Source organism: Poecile atricapillus, chromosome 2 (genome assembly GCF_030490865.1).
Source record: "Poecile atricapillus isolate bPoeAtr1 chromosome 2, bPoeAtr1.hap1, whole genome shotgun sequence".
Taxonomy (NCBI): domain Eukaryota; kingdom Metazoa; phylum Chordata; class Aves; order Passeriformes; family Paridae; genus Poecile; species Poecile atricapillus.
In genome coordinates, this window is record NC_081250.1 from 55,818,121 (window position 1) to 55,840,912 (window position 22,792).

Here is a 22,792-nt window from a genome sequence, read left to right on the forward strand (position 1 = left end):
CACTTCCTAACATATTTATAGGTTGCATGAGACACCAATTTGCAGGTGAGAATAGGTGCAAAATTGTACTGTAGCTTTCTTACGAGATCATTAGGAAAATATAACAAATTATCACCAGAAATAAGGCCTCAATAGTATTTTGCCCTGACCAGTCTTGCACATGAATTCACCCATCTGCCACTTTAAATCATAGTGTTTGATAACTTATAGCCCATAATTCTTAATATTGTGTCAACAATATTAAGCTGACATGTGTTTGTATGTCCTCCTCCATCACAGCATGGGTGATCCCTGTAACACAAAAGCACATATAAGAGTCTCAGAAGCCCATCTGCTGCTGGATCTTCAAAAGCTTCCTGTCTAAATTGATGTTTTGTACTTTCCAGCTTGAAGGTTTGTTCTCTACCACTTCCTCAAGTTTATCAAATGCCTTCTGCTATGCCCACAGTCTTGCCTTGCATCTAAGGGAACTCATAAAGCTTTTGGTAGGTCCCAGATGCCTCTGAAAACCTATCTCTAAACTAAATTTTTATCATTCCTTTTACTATGAGCTATCTACCATTGTCTATAAATGCCTGCTGATGGCCCTGCACTACAGCCTATGGAGTGCCTTTTAATATGTCCCATGAAAAGCTTAGAGCTATCTGGAGTGCGTAGGGGCATCTGCTGATGTCTTTCCTCTCCTCACTCACTGGTCTGAGAATGTTTTTTAATTCAGCTGATATACTGTGCAAATCTAGAACCTTCAGATGCCTTCTGATCTGTCCACATGGCTTCCATGTGCCTTCCCTGTGTCTAAGAGCCCCTGGAGTGTCTTTGGGGCTCCCCCAAGGTACCTCGGAGTGCCGATGCATAAACCTATTTCTAACCCAAGGCACACAGCTGCAGTCACACCCAGTGGGATACAGGGGCATTCTGGTGTGCAGCATGCCTTTTCCAAGTGCCTTTTGATCTATCCCAGCAGTGATTTTGACTCATGAGTTTACTGGGCCACCCAATTACCTTTTCATTCCCTCTGCTCCTGTGCATCAAACTACAGGGACAGATAATGGCTGCTTTCAGCTTTTGCTGTTTATAGCTTTGTCTTACTTCACCTTGAGTGTTACGATAAAAACACTGGCCTTGAGCCAAGCCAGGGACTTGGGCACTGCATCACAGCTGCTCTATTCTGAGCAACAGACTATTTGATTGTATTATAAAGGAATAAGGAAAAGAAAAACCAAAATAATAGTTTATATGTTTAAATAGACCCATTATTTTTAGAGCAGAACAATCTTCTGATACACTTTAGGTCTTAAACAACATTAACAAAACTAAAGAGTGCCTATAAAGAAGAAACAGAATTGCAAGAGAAGCAAAAAATTTCTATTAAGCACCTAGCCTAAATTACTCAACAATTTCAAATTAAAAACACTTTGGAGCTTGTTCAGTTCAGAAAAGCAGATTTTATTTCAAACAGCAGCACATACATACAACATTTCCAAATATACATTTCTGAAAACAAGAGACTGCATTTCATTAACCACCATGCTGTGGTTTATCAACTGTTGAATTATATTTGGAACTGGGTGGAGTTTCTGCACCATAGCCATTGAGTAGGATGCTCTCTCATGTTTCATGATTGGTATAATCATCGGTACAATATAACGGTAGCTGTCAGTACCTCATGGAAAAGAACCCACACAGTTTGTCTGTTTACTATCACCTGGAGATTTCAGCTACCTAGGTATTTTAAATACAGAATTGTTCTTTTTAACAGGTATAGCAAATCATGAACTTCTGGGAAACACTTAATTCATATCATATACAAATTTGACTGGCTGTGTACATCTCTGAAGGAAGGTTCCTGAACCACGACTGTAGTTCCAACAGAAGCAACATAGCAGCATTTTGGTAAGAAAAAAAGACAACCTTTCCTGAAACCCCTCCCTTTTATTCAGATGCAGGACAAAGATGAAAATAACCAAAAGTTGCTCACATTTCTAGATCTTTAAAAATACAACTGCATTAACAATTTTTTGTTTTACCACAGCTCAAGAAGTGTCAGAATATGCTACATATAAATATCCTAAGCCATTCACCATTTATTTATTTTCTACATAAATCTGCTTAAAATATTATTTAAATATAACATCTTACTAGGAAAAAAAGAACACATCATCAGAAGATTCAGCTTGCAGCTAATTTTCAATGCACTAGAACAAAATAAAGTTGCTCAAATTATGGCAAAAAACTTGTTTTTCTTATGGTTGGGGGTGTGCTGTGATTGAAAAACACATGAAAACATATTAAGAATAAATGGTGATCACTTCACGTCCGCTGCCTCGGACTAGAAGAACTCTATCTAGACCTTCTGTCAGAACTTCCAGAAATTCCATGTCTGAAATACCATTTGGTCAAGGAATTTGTTGAGAAGAGAAACAAAATATTTAGCAATCTCTCAAAAAGTCTAACATATAATGCAAAAATAGAGCTCGACAATTTCATCTAGGAGTTTTTCTGTGTCACCCTTTACTGTCCTGTTACCAGGTTATTTAAGTAGAAGTGAGGCCTAATTTGGGGGAAATTCCTAGTTTTGCCCTACTCACCTACAAATATAAATAAGAATAGGAAATTTTAATATTAGTTCAAAGTTAAGAAATCCTTGATATCAATAAACACCCCCCACTATCAAGATTTTTTTATCTTTTATTTTTTAACTCTCTTTGTGTCATTTTCTTAAAGGTAGACCTTTGCTTACCATACTTAATAATGGTTATCCCAACAGGTACTAGCAGAATCACAAAAATTAAATTCTCAAATTCAATAAATATTAAATCAATACAGCAGAGGATACAGTTTTCATCCCCTTTTCTGTTTTTAGGAGGTCCAGGCATATTCAGGAGAACTAGCTGAGCATCCTGTGATTTATTAAGGACTACTCCGTTGAGCTTCACAGCAGTGTGCATTCTTCTCACATTTGACTGATTCCTGGCATGCAAAGAAACATTTTTAAATACTTAAGCAATTGAATTGTATGTTATTTATTTAAAATTATAAGCATGTAAAACAAGCTATTTTCATGGACACTAGTCTGTATAATAGTACACATTCAAAATAAATAAAATGCAGTATCTTTGACAAGAACATTTAGAACTCTAAAATTCAAGCAGTTCTAAGTAAATTGTCATAATTCATGAATCTTCCAATTGTCAATTACATTTTACCAAGATGAATCAAAACCTTGGTTTCAACAGATATTTTAAAGGTCAGACAAGAACCATTAGGAATTCCATTTATTGACTTATATAAAAAGTAACTGGATTTATATAATAATTTCCAAACAATGAAATTACAGGAATGCAATGGAAAGATCAGAGTATTTATGTTGTACAGTACAAGATTTTACTCATGCTCCTTTGGAAACATTATAGAATTCTATAAGCCAGTAAAAAAAATTCAGAAACACCATAGAATTTTGAAAAAATTGCTAGCTTCTCACGTTGTAACAGTAAGGCAGTAAGCAGTGAACTGAAATTGAGCCTATTCCTTTACATTATCAATATTACTTAATATTTTCCTTGTTGCATCTGCAAATATAATGGTTGTAGATTTGTGCACAAGAAGAAAAATCTGCTAAGATTTAAAAAATGTTCTTGTTTTAGTATCTCTCTCATATGGTTTAGTGCTTTTTCAGAACAAAATGAAAGAACAATTTCCTTACAGTTCCTGAGAAACAGCTATCAGTGTAAAGTTAGCCAAGGCTGGAAATGAGTCATATGCTACAGTGTGACCAAAATATTCTAACTACCTTAGTCCATTTATCCAAAAGATCTGCTGCCTAAAAGTAGGTGGTTTATTTTGAAAAAAAATAAAAATAAAAAAATAGTTAAAAGGCATTTGGCCTGAAATTTAGTGGCCAGGGGAAACCAGCTCTATCAATTAAATTGTTTCTTCATGCTCTGCCACCTTCCATCTTCCCCCTACAAGAGAATGAAGTTTCTAAAACTGAGTTTACTGGTCCCTCCTGGGGGATTTTCTACCATGGTCACCATCTATCCTAAGAACCAACTGTACAAAAACTATATATGGAACAAAGGAATGCTTGAAGCTCTGTTTTTTAGAAGCAGAACTGCATTTTGAGAAAAGCAAACAGGAACTATGAAGAGAGGCAAGACTGTATAACTAAGATGTGTAAATATTGAAACTGAAATATTGTTAAACTAAAAGTAAAATGCAGGGTGTAACTTTGTGACAGAGTGGGCAATAAAGGCTAGTGTTGTGTAAAATGTGAACTGTGGCTGACTAACATCATTTATCCTTCAAGTGCTGGTGGAACTGAAACCGTACATAGTAGACTAAGTAAACTTCCAAAATTTTAATAATAAGCTTAATTTGTTAAGCAGGTAAGATTAAGAAAATACTGAACTCTGAAAAAAAGCAGAGCAGTCAAATGAGTTCCACTTAAGAGATGCACTGTTCCATTTTTGTGTGCTGTCTTACCCAATGTATGTATGAACTTACATTATTTCTACCCATGGATGGGTTGGTATATGGCAGGCAAGAACTGACTTTTGATGAAATATCAAACTTCCCTTTGTGAACAAATATTCCCTATTGCCCAAGTAGTTAAAAGCATAATTGGATGCTATTCTTCCAGAATAAAAATATATTCATTTTTTAATATTGTAAATTAGAACACTAAGTATTATGGTGGTGCAGAGAAGTACTGTCAAGTTTTATATTCTTACAGAAATTTGTGACTTACCTCGAACAGAAAGTTTATCATATTTAAGAGAACATTAACAAGTCACAATGATGAATATTTTTAGGTGATGTGCTAAATCGCAGTATATGAAACAAGAAACAAAATGATACATGCATTGCAAATTACAGTTTAGAAGCACGCATACAATGTACAAGACCACAAGAGCCAGAGAACTCAGCCTATGTTGTTTAAGTGAAGTGAAATTTAGACTTACAGATTTCCCCATTCTCTATGTGAAAGGAAAGCAAATGTATAGAAAAAAAAAACCGATGCCATCAGGTACATTTTTAAGTCAACAATATTAATACACTGTACAGGCACACCAAGTTTGAACTGCAATTTCTACCCAACTACACATAATAATCTTAAAATAATAATATCTGAAATCAGTGTCTTGCACAATTCTAAAGCAGTAATAAGAAATGTTTCAAATATATAAATTTTTAAAACCCCTAATGATTAGAATATAATGCAGCCTAGGACAATGCCTTAGAGCAGGAGCACAATAATTTTTGGAATGTGCAGAAGGCAAACTCTTTCTAAAGAGCTCAAAGCAAATCCACGAAACAACTCAAGACTTTCAGGTACTAATTTTAAATACACTTTTTAACGGCATTGCCTACAAGTTCTAGATTTAAGATGTGTTTCATTTAGATATTAAGATTTCCCTTGACATGCACAGTTTTGGTTTGGTCATGTGCAGAAAATTTTAATAATAATTTAAGCTATGATTCTAAGCACATTCTTCCAGAACTAAGAAAAGAGGCATGTGAGTGCTTAAAATCACATGAGGAAACAAACAAACTGATTTCCTTCTGACACTGTTTTTGTGTCTACTACATTGGTTTGACACAGGGAGTAGCTGTTATCTATTTAAGAAAAAGACATTAAGGAATATTTAAACAGGAAATACTTAATATAGCAAGACATATATATTTACCATTAAAAAAAAACAACCAACCAAAAAAAGAAAAACGACAACACCCCAACTCCCCTCTCTTCCCAACAAAACACCCCCCACACTCAAAAACATTCATCCAAAATCAAAAACATAAGCTAAACATCTTGAAAAACTATCTGCTCCTTTGGTACTCCCTCTAATGCCAAACACAATAAAAATACAGAGATATATACACTCATTTTTCACCCACAGGAAAAAAGAAAAAGTTATCATTAAGCTTTTTAAAATATATGCTTTCTAGTACAGTCCAAAAGTTGAGTTTACAGTTTGACACCTGTCGTATTTAAATTTCACTCAAAACATTCTTGTGAATGACTCTTTATAGTCATTCCACCCAAATACATGCTAATTTTATAAGGATTTCATATAAGTCAAATGCATGGAAAGATTATTTTTGTGTTCAATTCTAAATAAAGCAAAATCTCTTAAAAAACAAAAGCCAGATAAAACAACCAACAGGAACTCCTGCCCCACATTAAAATACACACAATGAAATGAAAAGCTCCAAATACCACATGCATACTTACGGCTTCATGTTGAAAATATCTTTAAAGCCAGACACATTTGAATCCTTGTTTTTATGCTTTTCTGCTACAAACTTTTCTTTAGTCCAGGTCATTTGCACTTTCTCTGGCACAGCAGCAGCCACACTTGCTTCAACTGCCGGAGCAGAGCGTGAGGCAGTGTTTTTATCATGGATCAGCTGGGCCTGGCCACAAAACAAATAATCATCCCAAGATTCAGCCAAAACCAGCATTTGTAAATTACATGATATTAAAATTTTGAAAAGGAGTTTTACAGCAGTAGAATCAAAAAAGCCAAAGAAAAATGCACTTTACTTTGTGAACAAATATGAGACAATTGTGACTTCAGCATGAAGTGAAATTGCTTGTAAAAATGTCCTTATTTGTTTATATTTGCAGGATTTCATCTTACCTGGAACATTACTTTTGTGATGAGCTAAAGTGAGGTTAAATTCTACCAGAGTAATTTATTAACATCAGGGTGTTTTGCCAATGACAAATTTGAAAGCCGCTACTTTGTTCATGAGTTACATTATTTTCTCAGATACTGGTGTAAACATTGTCCATTTCACATGCCTTTAGCCGAACTACGACATGATTCTCATGATGCCAGTATGGGACTGGCTGACTTGACGGCTAGCTATAGATTTAGATTATTAAATTAGATTATTTTTGCCTGCAAGAGCATATTGCATGGCAAATTCAACCAATCTAGCCATGAAGGGGACTTGTCTTCCCTTTTAACAGTAGAAACTCAAATCAGGAATATAAAAGCACACATGCATATAGAAAGAATTTTGTGTTTTCTATTTTCCACTCCCCTTGTTTCCTTGGAGGAAAATAAGATTAAATATTTAACACATTATTTACTTACTTTCCCTCATAATACTTTGTCCATAGGCCTCTCTATTTATATCAAATGCAACACAAATACATTACCTTAGACTCTAATAATTGTAAGTGAATTGGTATTTGGGGAGAGGATTCTTTTTGTGCTTTGGAGTTTTCTGGTTTGGAGGCGATATTTTTTTTTTCCTGTGATTGTTTGTTTGCTTTTTGTTTAAGATATTTAACAGTTCTGAAAGCTATTCAGAGAGTTGTTAAATACGGAGTTGAAGCTCCTATTCCATTTGGGAACCTCAATTATTCACATGTTAGACATGGTCATGGCATCTCCACATACCTGGTCATTAAGAATTTCATGCAGGTCAATAAAAAGCATGAATAAAATCTAAGCAGATGAGAATACTACTTTCATTCTCAGAAAAGGAATTCCTCTAGTGGTTCACAAACTGTAAATGCAGGTGGTTTTAAGTGCCTTTGAGCTCCAGTATATTCACTAAATTATTTCCTAGTCCCTATCCTTCAGGACTCCCAAATTCTAGAATTTGGTTCTGAGGTTCACATAAATATCTCTTAGTATGATGGTCCTGCTGCATTCACAGATGATTAAATGATGAGTCAAGACCACAAAGAAGTTACTGTGAATACAGTTCTATCATGAGAATTATAAAAGCTAACAAATACATGCCAATATTGTAAATACCATGCAGCAGTATCTGAGGAACTAAAATTTCAAAGGAACAACTCTAAGATGAGTTCAAAACAACCATGCTTCAGTGGAAGAAAATTTGCCAATTTCAGAAAGACAGTGAGACCAAGAGAAATTCTGGACCTATAACACATGTCTACAAAAACGCAAACACAACAAAAGCACATTTTTGTTAGTGCTATTTTAATACTAAATTCAATTAATGAAACACAACACGTTGCTCTCTCACTCCATGACGAAAGGGTAATACAAAGGTATACAGCACTTCTACAAACTAGGCTACACATTTTACATATGAGCAACACTTCAAGTGCACACTAAACTCATTGATTACATCAGTCCATTTCCTTTCAATGTCACCACACAGAATGCAGTAATGACATATATGGGTTAATAATGGCTTGCTATTAAAAATGGCTTGCACTCCTTAAAAGACCTAGTATATCAATACGGTCTCTGAGAATCTTCAGTACTTCAATAGAGGACTGTAAAGGAAGTCAATGGCTTGTGAAAGCATGAAATACATTTATTAATGTCAAACCCTGCTTCTGGCTCTCAAGAAAACAGGCAGTCTCAGGAATGTGTTTCTTTCATGGAAAGTAAGTGAGAAAGAGAATATAGTTCATGTCACAAAAGCATCATCTAGAGACAAGAAATATAGGGTAAGAGAATTATTTTAGAAAAAAAATATTAAAAACTGTTCTGTAACAATGAATGATTGAGTTGTTCACGTGTTCAGTTCACGAGTTCAGTTTGCAATAGTGGTACTTGAAGTGTTGCAATGGAAAATATGTCTAGTCATGACCAGCACTATGTCCAACTACCTCTTCCTCTTGATAATCATTAGTCAGCAGTGTCTGAGCATCTTGAATAATGGACAATTGACTGGAGTAGCTTTTTCTTCTAATTGAGCCTCGAGACTCATCTGTGATGCTCTGAATCTGGGACAAAAAGGTTACCAATGACAAAAAAAGTCTCCAGAATAAAAGTAGATATCATACTATTCTTCATTTTAATACATGAGATGTGGTACCAGCTTACAAGGCGCTTTTTAAAATGTTTAGTAGTTAGTTATGAAGTCCCTTGACAGACATTTTTTAAAACATGAAGCCAATTGAACCCTTCGGTCTCTACGGGAAGGTCAAATATTCACTAGTTTTTGAGGGACACATCCTGTCATATATGTATATATTCAGGTGACTTTTTTCACTCAATTACAATCAAAACCATGAAAAAATTAAAGCACATGAGAAAGCTACTTTTCAACTGCAAAAACCTAAAAATCTAACAATTCACTAACTGTAATTGTACTCCTCACCTGCATGCACCCAAATCTCTGCCAATCTTACCTAACAGCATAAACCAACACAATTTGTTGGTGGAGAGGATTATTATTTTTTCACAGGTCCCATTATCACTGCCTTGCCCAAGAGTCCATAGTGAGGATTAAGAAGAGAAAAAGCCAACAACCAAAAATGGAAGGAAGTGAATGAGGCTCTAAATTTTCTTTCGCCTTTGTAGCACTACTGACTAAGTCAAATAAATAAATGTTTGCCAGTTACACCGAAGTTGTCTATCTTATGTTTTGCAGGCACATGTTTCATTTACACCCGAATAGGAGCAAATTGACCACATTTTCCAAAAAAGTGGTGAGCCCTTGATCCCCAGTTCTACAAGAAAACCCAGAGACAAGACCAAATTAGCTCTGTTTTAAAAAGTTGACAGGAGAAGGGAGGGTGAGGGTGATTGGTCAGGGATAGAAGCATGCCTATGACTGAAACAGCAAATGAACACTGTACAAAACCAAACTGTCCTCTTTGGGAAGGTCTGAGCCTTATTTGAAGGTGTACACACACAAAAGTGAGGTTAAAGTACTGACCTTGGTGGTAACTGGAAACCAAATTACACTCACTATTCAAAGCTGGAATACCAGGTTATATTTAAATGCCTGGAAACAGATAATCAAAAGAAAGCAATGCTAATCTGAACTACTGATACTAATACATGTTTTGGAGGTCAGCATAAAAATGAAAAGATTGGCTAAGGTAATTTAAGAAAAGATGATCAGAGTAAGAATGGGCCAGGCACACTGAGTGCATATACTAATCTTGTAGTTCCAGAGGAAGTGAAGACATAAATAAACCACATTTTCTTATTAAAATACAAAAGAACAAGGTAGATTTAGATATCCTAATCAGAAACAATAGATGGATATGACTTATTTTTGGACAAGGCATTAAGTACTAGAGGTTCTTGGAATTATCAGGGGTTTTACTTCAAACCCTGAAATAAATTCAGTGGTATTTTGAATGTCTCTGATTTTACCCTGCCTGATAAGAAGGAAGAAACTGACACTATAATGGTGATGGTAAAGTTCAGATAAAAGTGTATAATAAAGAAAGAAAATCATATGGAGGGAACAGAAAGAAATAAAAACTTCCAAGCAAACAATACTCTGAAGTATAGTCCAGACTCCAACCAGTTCAGAGCTGAGAAGAAATTCTTTCATCTCTTCTGTAATTTATGTGCTATAGAATACGGAGCACTAGCTCCTACTATTCACGTAGAAGGTAAATCCTTTAAAATCCACAACAGATAAATCACTCAAACTCCACTGGAAAAATACTACTGTTCAGTAAAGAAACAATAAGACTGAATAAGAAAAGTTTGGTTTTTAACTGGAAAGATGTTAGGCATGCTCAAATTGAAAGAAAACTACCATGGCATGGATAAGAAAGAGCATTTACAGCATCACGTCACTGTAACAACAACAGGCATCTTTAGGAACTTTAAAAAAATCCTGTGAGGTGGAAAATGAATAGAGAGAAGAAAAGTAAAAGGAAAAAAAATATAAAAACTCCAAACTGCTCAGACTTCTACAATTAACACCAAAAAAGAAAAGCCACCAAAAAAAAAAAAAAATCTATCTGTTTTACAAATAAGCAATTAAACACAGTGGAGTTCTCTTATTTGCCATAGGATGGAAATCATTTATGTGATGGCAAAGCCAGAGCATTCACTATCTTCTACATCACTAAAAAGTCTTGATAACACTGAAAGAGTTAGCAGAATAGATGAGGGGGTAGAAGCACAAGCCAAAAGGAAAGGACTTATAATTTACAAATACAAATAAAAATACAGCTGAATTAAGCTTGTTCTTACAATATGCAAAATAGTAAGGATAGGGGAGCATTTCCATCTTGATATTTTAGGATTATAGTCTGTTGGCCCAATTTTGGTTTAAAAAAATTAGTTGATTCACGAAACATTTAAAATAATGCAGAAACTAAAACAAAGTCAGTGTGACTTGAACAAATTCGCATTATATTGTGTAATATGGTGTATTTGTAAGTCATATGAGGAGTGGCTGAAGGAGGCAGGGTTCTCTAGCATGGAGAAAAGAAAGCTCAGGAGTGACTTTCTCGCTCTATTCAACTACCTGGAAGACAGTTGTAGTGAGGCGGGGGTTGGTCTCTTTCCCCAGAAAGGTGACAAGAGGAAATGGCCTTATGTAGTACCAGAGGATGCTTAGATTGGACATTAGGAAAAATTTCTTCATGGATAGGGTTATCAAGCATTTGAATGGGCTGTCCAGGGAGGTGGCTGAAGCTGAGTCCCTGGAGGTACTTAAACAACATGTAGATATGTAGATATAGCACTTAGGGACATGGTTTAGTGGTGGACTTGGCAGCATTAGGCTAGTGGTTGGACTTGACTTAAAGGTATTTTTCAACCTAAATGATTCTATGATCTAAAACCAAATCACAATCAAAAATAATCAGTCCAGTTGCATAATCTGAACCTTAGCTACTGATGCCATGTTTGGAAAGGCTCTGAATGTATTCCACACTGGTGCTCAAATGTTTTGCTAATCAACACTTGCTCTCAACAAAAACAGGAAAACTCTTAAAATCTGTTTAAATAAAAAATCATTTCTTTCCCCACATAACTTTAACCTTGCAAAAACTGGTTGTAGAGAAACACAATGAAGTTACGGAAGTTTTTGACTAGTTAGAAACTGATTAGAAGCCACAGCCAAAAGATAATACTTCCAGATTTTTCACAGAACATCCTGTGAAGCTGAAGCTCCTACCTCCCTTTCTCTTTCATTCTTTGATAGCTGCATCTGTTTCAGCATCTGAGATCGCTGTTCCATCATAAGTGTCTTCTCATATGTGAATGCAGAAATATCATTTTCAAACTGCAAAAGAAATTGGTATTAGAAACACCAGAAGTACTGTTAAGAAGAACTACATTTAGGCAGTGTATCTCTCCTACCTGTATTCATGTGGTGGTCCCGAGTGTATTCATAGAGTAATCCTAAGTATATAATTGATCAATCACTTCTGTACCCATTCTTAAAACCTAATCTTCAAACAGAAATTTCATGCAGTGAACTATCCTACCGTAATAATATTACTGTGGTTTTATTTACATTTTAGGCACATGGAACAGACTTTCCAGTATTCTGTTCCAACTAGGCTGCAGAAGTGAGAGTTGAAAGAACTTATTTAAACTGGGTCTGCATTGCTGCCACCTGAGCAAACAAGTGTACACTTGTTTCCTTAAAACTGTACCTGTTAAGCACAAATAACACATTAACCTTTCATCACTGAGAAATCTTCATAAACCATTAGCAAGAAATTCTGGCATATATTCTCATATTGGCTCAAAACTAAAATACAACATAAAAATCTATAGCAGTCATCTGTGTTGTCACTGATTTGTAACATAGTTCTTCTCCTCTGGAAGATTCTCAGAATTAAATATTACCCATAGAAGAAAATAATAAATTGTATTTCTGCAGTGGTTCAACCCTAGCCAGCAACCAAGGCCCATGAAGACTCTCACTCCCTCCCCCACAAGTGGATTTAAGAGAGAATCAGAAGATAAAAGCTAGAGAAGTCCTGGGCTGAGATAAAAATAGTTTAATAGGAAAAGCAAAAATTGTGCACACAAGCAAAGCAAAACAAGAAATTAATTCACTGCTTCCCATGGGCAGGTCCCCATCACGCATAATGGTTACTTGGGAAGACAAATGGCATCACTCCAAACATTACCCCCTTCTTCCCTTTCTCCCCACCTTATACACTGAGCACAGTATCATACAGTTTGGAATATCCCTTTGGTCAGTTTGAGACACCCATCCTAACTGTGTCTCCTCCCAACCTCCCTCAACTTCTTTGGCAGTGTACCAATACGAAAAGCAGAAAAGATTTTGGCTCTGTGTAAGCCCTGCTTCAAAAAACCACAACATCTCGATCTTATCAACCCTATGCTCAGCACAAATCCAAAACACAGCCCCATGCCGGCCACCATGAAGAAAATTAACTCTATCCCAGCTGAAACAAGCAGTACTTCCTATAGTGTCTTCTCAAAATTCAACCAAGTCTGAGCCTTTTCATGGCACATGTTCTTTCAACTGTACATGCCACAACATAGGTGACTTTCATATTTAGTAGCCTAAGCAAAGAACAGTAAATTTTTCACAAGTAATTTTTTTCCTAAGTAATTAAAACAATCCTTAAAATTGTTTCATGGATTAATTAGCATGATAAACTTTTTAGTAAGTTCTGGTGATTCTAGAAACTAGTGATGGTAGAAATCTTGAACCAGTTTGCTCATCTTCATGCCACTTCAGAGTGAATGAAAGTTTTGGTTGGGTTTTTTTCCCGCATGAGTCTTACTTTGGACATTACGGTAGTCGCCTTTTAGCGCTGGAAATTACATCCTTAGTTTCCAAAAAAAGTGTGCCTAGACAGCGTAAAGCTTTTGTCCCTTCTTCTAAACAGTTTATGACCCATATTTAAAAAAGGAAAAAAGTTGCAAAATTCATTTTGTCACTACCTTGACTTGTGAAACTGTAGCTATACTGTCCTGCTGTTCAGTACTGGCTGAGGCTGGCGATGCCAAAAACAACTCTCATTTGAGCCTAGGGATTCCTTATTCCAGGGAGGTATTCTTACAGCAGCTGGAGACATAGACAAGTCCATTGTGTCTCATAGCATTTATCATAGCTTATTAGATTAAGCACATTCAGCCTTCCGTTTCACTGCTTGCTAAAAATTCAAGCTTTTTCCTTCCTGAATGAACCAGCTCTACAGACAAGTCCCCATAAATAAATTAGAATTAACACATAAAACATCTCAAACTCTACTTGACAAACCCATTAAACTGACCACCACATACCCTAGCATTGTGACACAGTAAGATAACAATGCTTAACTTCTTGTTCTTTGTGGGACTGCAATCTTTCAGTTTCTATATTTAGGCTAATATCCCTTTATTTGAAAAAAGTTAGCTCTGTTTTCCCAAGTATAGTCCCAGTTGCACCTTAAAAATATGTAGTAACAAACCATTTCAACAACTTCCACTTGAGCATTCAGTCTAAGGTGGTATAAGAACATCTGAAGATCCTTCTTCATTTGAATGCTATTATCATCCATTTGAGCGACGGTGAAGATACGCATTCTACATTTTCTCCAAACCTACCAAAAAGATACATTATAACCATTTGTAATACTGTGATTGCTATTAAAGCAATGTGCATAATTTGAACAGGGTGAAGGAGTATTTAATTAGACATGCTTAGAACCATTCAGTGCTAGAAAATTAAATCCCAGACATTTTCTATTGTCCTTGCCTTGTGCTGTCGAAGGAGAAAAGGCAGCAACATCAGCATACCACCATCGTGAACAATCCACCACACATCTATATTTCCTTCAGTAAAACGTTCTTGATTTGTTGGAAATAAGTCAATGTTTTTAGCCACCAAAAGCGCTTGTTGAGCTGCAGTTGTTTCTCGTACAGTATCTGTAAGGGAAAACAAGACACTTAATCAAGAACTCCATTCTAGGAGTCTTGGCACCTAGAATATTCTAGGTGTCTTGGCAAAAGAGGAATAATCTGGGTGTCTTGGCTTTGGCTGGGACACAGTTAATTGCTGCAATAGCAAAGAGGAGTAGTAACCTCTGGCAAGGACGCAGAAGTTACTCTACACTACTTCACGCCATTGCAGAAAGCAGGGGTGAGTATCTTCCAAAGAGAAAGGGTTCCTTCTGGTCAAGCAAGCATGGTGCTGATTCTGAGCTGGAGGGAGTGGTTGGGTGGCACCAGTTCCAAGACAGAGGGAGAGGTTAGGGTGGCATGGTGGCGATCAGGTGGAGCTTGATGGTGCTTCAAATATGCATGTGCATCATTCTCTGTTTTTTACACTTTTCATTATTAATATTGTTGCTGTTTCCAGTAAATTGTTCTTAACCTGTGATCTCTACCTTTTGTGCCTCCAATTCTCCTTTCCAACCAGCCACAGAGGAAAAGTGAGCAAGCAGCAGCATGATTTGGAGTATCAGTGGGAACACTAAATTAGGAAGTACTATTCCTAAGCCACAACAATCTTTATTCGGTGTCTGAGGTGAGGCACAATGGGTTGAGATAACAGACTGCCCAGAGTAGGCTGGAAACAAATTTGATCTAGGCATTTTTCGTTTTAAGTATGGAGCCACTGGTTGCAATGTTGCTTGGTCTGGTTCATGTGGGAGTGGTACTGAAGCCTGTATATATTCCTTTATGTGCTCCTCATGATATTTTTTCAGAGTAGGAAGAGGGATCAGTATCCCTTTGCTGATAAACTGAGGAAGGTCAGTTAACATGATGACATCAGGGGCAACGATGATCATTTGGGATGTATATTGACTGTTTCTCTCCTACTCTTACCTCAGGCACTACCTTTGCATGTTTACTAATCATACACACTCTGTGGGAGGAATGGGGGAGGTTGATTTTCCCCAGATTTTCACCCCCTTTTCCTGGCCATTTCCACTCCCTTCAGTCTGCTACATTCTCAGAAGTCTGAATTCCATTTGGATGTTAAGAAATAATTTTCTTGGTACTAAGCCTGCCAGGTCTCCTCAGTCTACACCACGTTTACAGTGAAGGAGTTTTCTAGGGAGGTCATTCAGAGATCTGTCCCAAGGATGTATAGTCATGAGTGACATGGAAAGTGGGAGAAAATGGGCCAGCTTTTAAAGAGTTATTCTGCTCCAGTGGTTTGGAACTTCACTCCTGAACAACTACAGGACCCTGGTAAAGTAACAGAATGCTTGACAGAAAAATGCTGCTGCAGTTCCAGGGAGGTGTGAAGTTTTGCAACATGCTGGGCCTTGGCTACTGTTTATTGGACATTCCTCAATACTAGACAACAGTCTCAAGGGGAAAAGGAGGAAAGCAGACTGACACTGGCACTGTGGCCACTCAAACTGCAGCTGAACCAGAAGAACAACCTGTGCCAGTAGCAGTTGCCTCTATATAAAAAAAGAAAGCCAAGACAATATCAGTTCACTTAGTGAAGGATGAAGAGGAAGGGGAACCCTCACAACAAGAGGAACACGCAGGGCCAGAGATAATCACCCAATCTCTATGTCCAGGTGAGCTGTGAGATATGCAAATGAAATTTCAGCCACCAGTCAGGTGAGCCCCTAGTGACTTAGCTGCTCTGATGCTGGGATATTGCTGCCCATGATAAGAAACTAGATGGTAGTGAAGCCAAGCAACTGAGATCCCTGACTTGGGATGTCAGCATTGGCAAGGGGATTGGGAAGAAGACAGAAACTCTCAGCCTCTGGAGGCAACTCCTGTCAAACATGAAGGAAACGTATTTTCTCAAGGATGACCAAGTACTGCACCCATGCAGGTGGAAGCCCATGGAAAAAGGTATCCAGTATGAGAGAATTAGCTGTGCTGAAGGTAATCCGTAGGGATTCAAATAACAAACAGGCCCCTGTAGATCCAGATGAGGTTCATTGTACACAATCCACATGGGGGAAATTTGTACAGCATGTGCCATCATTGTATGCCAACTCATTGGCATTCATGTCAATGAAAGGAGAACAAACAGCGCTTCAGGCAACTATCTGATTCCAACAATATGAAGATCATCTTTTGCTCTCCCTAATTACCTGTGCCTTGGCTGTCCAAGACTGCAGACAGATTCAGAAAGTTAGAGCAAGTTAAAGAGGAGATCTCCCATGCCCTGCCAGTATGGGCCAGAGTTGCTGCTATAAGAAACAAGACTGCACTGGAAAAGGGTGAAGCTCCAGAACATTCTGAATACATTGATTACATCATCTTGTGAAGCAACACAGCAGAAGTTTTTGAGAAAGGGGAAAAGATAATCCAGATCATCTTGGAGGCCAGTTTTGCCATAAAGCAAAGTAAGATCAAAGGACCCGCCCAGGAAACTCAGATTCTAGGAATAAAATGGCAAGATGGACATCATCAGATTGCCATGGATGTGGTCAACAAAACAGCAGCTACTTCCTCATCAACCAGCAAGAAGGAAGGTAAGGCTTTCCTAGGCAGTGTGAGTTTTTGGAAGATGCATATGCCAGAATACAGTCAAATCAAAGCTCTCTATCGTATGACTCAAGAAGAATGATTTTAAGTGTGGTCCTGAACAACAAAAGGCTTTTGAACAAATGAAACAGAAGATTGTTCGTGCAGTAGCCCATGGCCAGTCAGGACAGGACAAGGTGTGAAAAATGGGCTCTACGCTGCAGCTAGGGAGATTAGTTCTTCGTGTAGTTTCTGGAAAACAGTACCTGGGAAGACTCAACAATGATTCCTGAGGTTCAGGAACTTGGGACACAAAGGATCTGAGGCCTGTTACACCCCTACTGAAAAAAGGCTACTGCCATTATAAATTATTATGTTTTTTATATTACATATTACATATTACATATTATATATTATATAGGTGTCCAAGCTTTTTCAGAAGTGACTGGCAGCACAGCACAGCTCTTCCTGGCATCCCAACTGCCAGTGCTGGGCTGGATGTTCAAAGGCAAAATCCCTTCCACACATCATGCCACTGAAGTTATGTGGAATAAGTGGGTCATGCTGATCACACAGCAAGCTTGAACAGGAAACCCCAGTTGCCCAGGGATCTTGGAAGTCATCACAAACTAGCTCAAGGGTGAAAATTTCATACTGACATCAGAGGAGGAAAAGGTGACACATGCTGAGGAGGCCCCACCTGAAATCAGCTACCTGAAAAAGAAAAGTGTTATACTCTCCTTACTGATAGTTCCTATAATATTGCAGAGATACATGGAAAATGGAAAGCTGCTCTATACGGTCCTATGTGGTGTGTCACAAAAGGTACTGAGGGACAAGGTGGATCAAATCAGGTTGCAGAGCTGAATGCCATCCAGCTGGCTTTAAGAACTACTGAACAAAAGAACTGGCCAACAATCTAGCTGTACACTGACTTATGGATGATAGCAAATGCTCTATGGGTATGGCCAGAACTGCAGAAAAGGATCTCCAGATGACATCTTGAAGTAATGGATATTAACTGTGGAAATGATACTTGTGTGTACATATACATATATATACGTTGGAAGGTGTAGGATCTGGGCATGACATAAATGGTATAGAATATGGGGAGAATAAGGTTTCGGTTTTGCCAGGCCAGGGTTAATTTTTGCAACAGCCTGGAGGGGACATGGCTAGGACCCAGAGGTTATTCTAGACCACCTCAGGTCATTGCCAAGGGCAGGGGTAAGGGAGTCTTTTCCAAGGAGAAGGTGTTTTTTCTGTATTATGTGTTGAATAAGCATGGGGCCAGTTCAAAGCCAGAAGGAACGGCTGAATGGCTCCAATTCTGGGCCAGAGGGAGTGGTTGGAGTGGCATAGCTGTGGTTGGGTCAAGCTCCACAGTGGACATTTTTGCATGTGAATCATACTCTTTCCCATACTTTTTATTAGTAACACTATTGTTCTTACTGCTCATTTTCTTATCTCACTGCTGTTTCCAGTAAGTTTTTCTTACCTCATTCTGTGATCTTCAACTTTTGTGCCTCTCATTTTTCTCTCCAACCCAGCCTAAGGAGGGTGGAGGAAGAGGACGAGGGGCAAGCAAGCAGCAATGTGGTTTGGAAAGTCTCAGTGGGAACCCTAAATTGCTAAGTAGCATTCCTAAACCATTACACTGATTTTAGTGACCAACCTACTTAGAAGAAGAAAAGCAAACCTATGGTTGAAGAGGGCTGAGAAAACCCACTCCAGGTGAAATCAGATATGGTGAAATATTCCATTGTCCACCAGATGTTCAGTAGTACATTATCTCCACACAGCAAACACATTAGTTATACAGTTGAATTAGAAATGCAAACAACATAGTCAATAAACACATACCAACAAAATTCTTCCATGAGAAACGATTTTCTGTCTGCTTCCACGACTGTGGCCAGGCCATCAGGACTGTGTTGTGCTTCATACCTCCTAGACCAGCTGATTGAATCAAATAGGATATTCCATCTCTGAAGTTTGGAGAAACCACAATCTGGCAAAATCCTTTAGTCTTTTCTACACCCATTAAGGCCTTAACATTCTGCAGTACAAGGAAATACAAATCATCAACACTGATAATTAACACCAGAAGGAGTAACAGCATTAAATAATAGCAAAATTTTATCAACAATGTATAACCAACATGAAGAAATCACTAATTCCAAGAGTGAACATGATTCTATGAAAACTAGGGCCCAAATTGCTACCTCCCCCGAAAGACACCACACACAGTTTTTTCATTATTTTCATTATTCACCCTTGTTATTTCCAAAGGATGAACAAGATGTGAGTAAAAACACATAAATAAAGATAAATGAAGTAACATTGCTTCAGGTAAAGTCAAAACCAGTGACTGACAAAGCAACATATGGTTGGAATGATCAGTTCTTTCTTTTGGAATTGGAAGAGTTTGGAACTGTGATGCCAAATACTTAAGAAGAAGAGGCTGCCAAAGTTCCTTAAATACCTTTGACATTAAGAGGCTGATTATTTATCAGCTCCCAACATGGAAAAACAAGAGTTGCAGGAGAAAATTTGAACCACTGTCCAAATAAGGACAAGATAAACAGACCAGGTTAAATTTCCCACACCCCTTGAATTTCAGAATGGCTCTCCTCCATTGAAACACTGACAAACATGAAGACACATAACCAGGTAATTTAAAAGAAGCCTTCAACTAGTATCAAGATTGACCAGGGAATGAGCTTCAGCATTTATTATTTTCTGGTTAAATAACTTTAAACACCTCCCCCCCATCATCATAATCAGTTACTTGTGTGGGAGATAACACGTTTCAGAAGGAAGAACTAATACATAAAACACAAATATTTTGAATTTTACAAGAAACAAAATTTGTCAAAAATCATCAGGAACAGACTGAATCACAGAGTGCCAGGCTCAGTGTGGCTTCACATCAGAAACTCCATTTAACAGAGAAAAAAAGAGTCTTCAGAGAATTTGCTAGCAAAGATAGCACATATGTCTGTGCAAATAATATCTGTGAGGATTTATCAGTTTAAATAGATGGGTATTTTTTAAAGACAGAAGAAATCTTTATTTCCTACAGGTCTCCTAGAAACACTTTCTAGTTTAAATTTTCCAGAACCAATGAGGCCTCCCGATGCCAAAACCTTCACAATTCATCTTTATTTCCTTTTAAAAGCAATAGTTCCCTGAATCTTAACACCAGGTCTCACTTTCTAGAGAACCCATGGATTAGGCCTCTCTTAAACACATTCATTTTCCATCTCAGAAAAGCAGCTAAATTAGGCCACCTACAAATAACATTTGAAATTCTTGTGGGTAAACAGTTTCTATTTAAAGGTTTTTTTCTGTTTTAATTTATAGGCCTGATTTTGTATTCTTCATCTTGTTTTCCTACTCATGCATGTTGATAGCAACAGCTTAGTGACAACTACTTTCACAATATAGCACGGTTGGTTTCAACTTGTTTTCAAGTTAATTAGTCCCTTAGAACCTTTTCATGTGATATCAAATAGATGATCTATCTTTATACTTTGTTTTTTAAAAAACACTGTGGATAAGCCTGAATACCAAGAGGAAGAAAAAAGAAAACTGTGAGGAAATAGGCAGTTAGCTATGTTAGCTAGTCCATTTCAAGATTTTAAATGCTCATCTATTTAAGAGATACCTGAAAAAATCACAGTGGTTTTAACACAGCTTTGAAGACTACTTGGATCAAAATAGTAGACATATCAACTGGTACTATTTTGAACAACACTGCAGAAATTAACCAGTTAATTAATTTGGAAGATATAATGGCAATCAAAATCTACCCTTGGACATTTCAATAAAATACAGGAAATATGATACTTTCTCCAAACATTTCCCCACTCTACAAAGATAGGAATAGGAGAGATTGCATAGACAAGTAAATAAAAGTATTATTATTAAACAAATATTGAAACTAAATTCACTTGTGTTTGCAAGCATAGTTGGAAGTTATTTTAAATTATATGACAGCTTACTATTTTTCCTACCTATCCTACTTTCTCTGGAGAAATGGTATATATAGAAAAATAAAATAAAATAAAATAAAATAAAATAAAATAAAATAAAATAAAATAAAATAAAATAAAATAAAATAAAATAAAATAAAATAAAATAAAATAAAATAAAATAAAATAAAATAAAATAAAATAAAATAAAATAAAATAAAATAAAATAAAATAAAATAAAATAAAATATCTCAAGAAGGATCCTGGTCACAGTTTTCTGGTAAAGACTACTCCAAATCCAAATTCTCCTATGTATTTCTAGATGGATGTAGAAAATCACAAAATCACATCATGAGGATGATATTATGCCAAGCATTTGCATTTGTTAGTTAAACATTAATTTTTTTGTTAAATATATGCTGTTTTCTTCATAAGGTAATTTGTTAAAACTTGGTGGGTTTTGTTTTTTTGTTGTTGTTGTTGGTTTGGAGTGTTTTTTTGTGTTGTTTGTTGTTTTTATTTGTTTGTTTTGGGGGGAGGGTGGGTTTTAAATTTCTTTTTAATGTAATTTAATTGTAAGAACAGGGCTCTCATTATTAAAGAAAAAGCTAGGAAGTATCAGTATTATCTAATCCTATTAGAAAATTTTATAAAACATTTTGCTACATACACCAATCTATTCTTTTTATATAACCCCTGATTGTGCTGAAAGCAAAAATATGTTTTATTCAATATTTTACAACATTCTATTGCCATTCAACATATGACTTATCCAGATCCAGGTTCAACATTTAAATACTAATGTAAATTTGCAAGATCTCTTTCACATACCTCTTCAGCTTTCTGAGTTTCTGTACATTTATCTAAGTAGATTCCTTGAAGCACAGAACCCACAATAGTCAGTCCTTTACCAGCCTTCAACTGAGAGGTAAAAGAAAGCAATCTAGGGTGTTTCACTAACTGCTCATTATCCAAGTTTAACAAGACCAAAAGTTGAGGTCTGCCAAACAAAGGGGAAAAAAAAAAAAAAGTTTAGCGCACATACACACATTTAGTAGGAAGAACTGGACAGTTAAAATTAACAATTAATAAAATGCAGATTAATTGCTTAATTCAGTGGAAAACAGCCAACTCCTAAATAGGTACGCCATAATTTGCAATAGCAAAACAGTTCAGGAACAGAACACATAAATCATCACAATATCATTTTGAAAAGATCCCTTAAAGACCAGTTTTCCTAGAAAATTATAAAATCACTCTTCCAATGTCATCTGGTGCAACCTGCCGCTTGAAATGACTACACACTGAATGCACATCACATTGTTTACTGCTTCATTCAGTTGGATTTGCAAAACTTCTAGAAACAGACCTCTAAGTCACCTCTTCAATGCTTAATTATTTTATCATGTTCTCTTATTCTCCTATCCTAATCTCTTGTAAGAAAGCTGACTCCATCTCCTTAATAACCTTCTTTTAGGTTTTGCATGTTTGTAAGTTAGTTGTAATAGCTTTTAGGCTCCTCTTCAGCCTCCTCCAAGCTGAAGAAGCATAGATCTCCTCAGTCTCTCCCCAGAGGAGATGCTTATGTGCTCCAACCATCACCTGTGGTTGTATCTACTCAAGCTTACCATTCCTATATCATGGTACAAAAACATGGAAGAAATCTAAATGTATTCTAATGAGTGCTAAACATAAAGA

General features: G+C 36.7%; 1 protein-coding gene across 1 annotated transcript in view; it reads right to left on the bottom strand.

The window, feature by feature from the left end:
• Window positions 1-1,428: 1,428 nt before the first annotated feature.
• Window positions 1,429-22,792, bottom strand: part of SLC12A7 (solute carrier family 12 member 7) — a 61,739-nt gene continuing 40,375 nt past the window's right edge. Inside the window, exons 17-24 of the mRNA XM_058830735.1 lie at window positions 21,926-22,094; window positions 18,981-19,176; window positions 14,428-14,597; window positions 14,141-14,272; window positions 11,878-11,985; window positions 6,236-6,417; window positions 2,837-2,970; window positions 1,429-2,380 (exon numbers count right to left, since the gene is read on the bottom strand). Of these exons, the coding sequence (XP_058686718.1) occupies window positions 2,289-2,380; window positions 2,837-2,970; window positions 6,236-6,417; window positions 11,878-11,985; window positions 14,141-14,272; window positions 14,428-14,597; window positions 18,981-19,176; window positions 21,926-22,094 (1,183 nt within the window). The 3' untranslated portion in view covers window positions 1,429-2,288. The remainder of the gene's footprint in view (window positions 2,381-2,836; window positions 2,971-6,235; window positions 6,418-11,877; window positions 11,986-14,140; window positions 14,273-14,427; window positions 14,598-18,980; window positions 19,177-21,925; window positions 22,095-22,792) is intronic.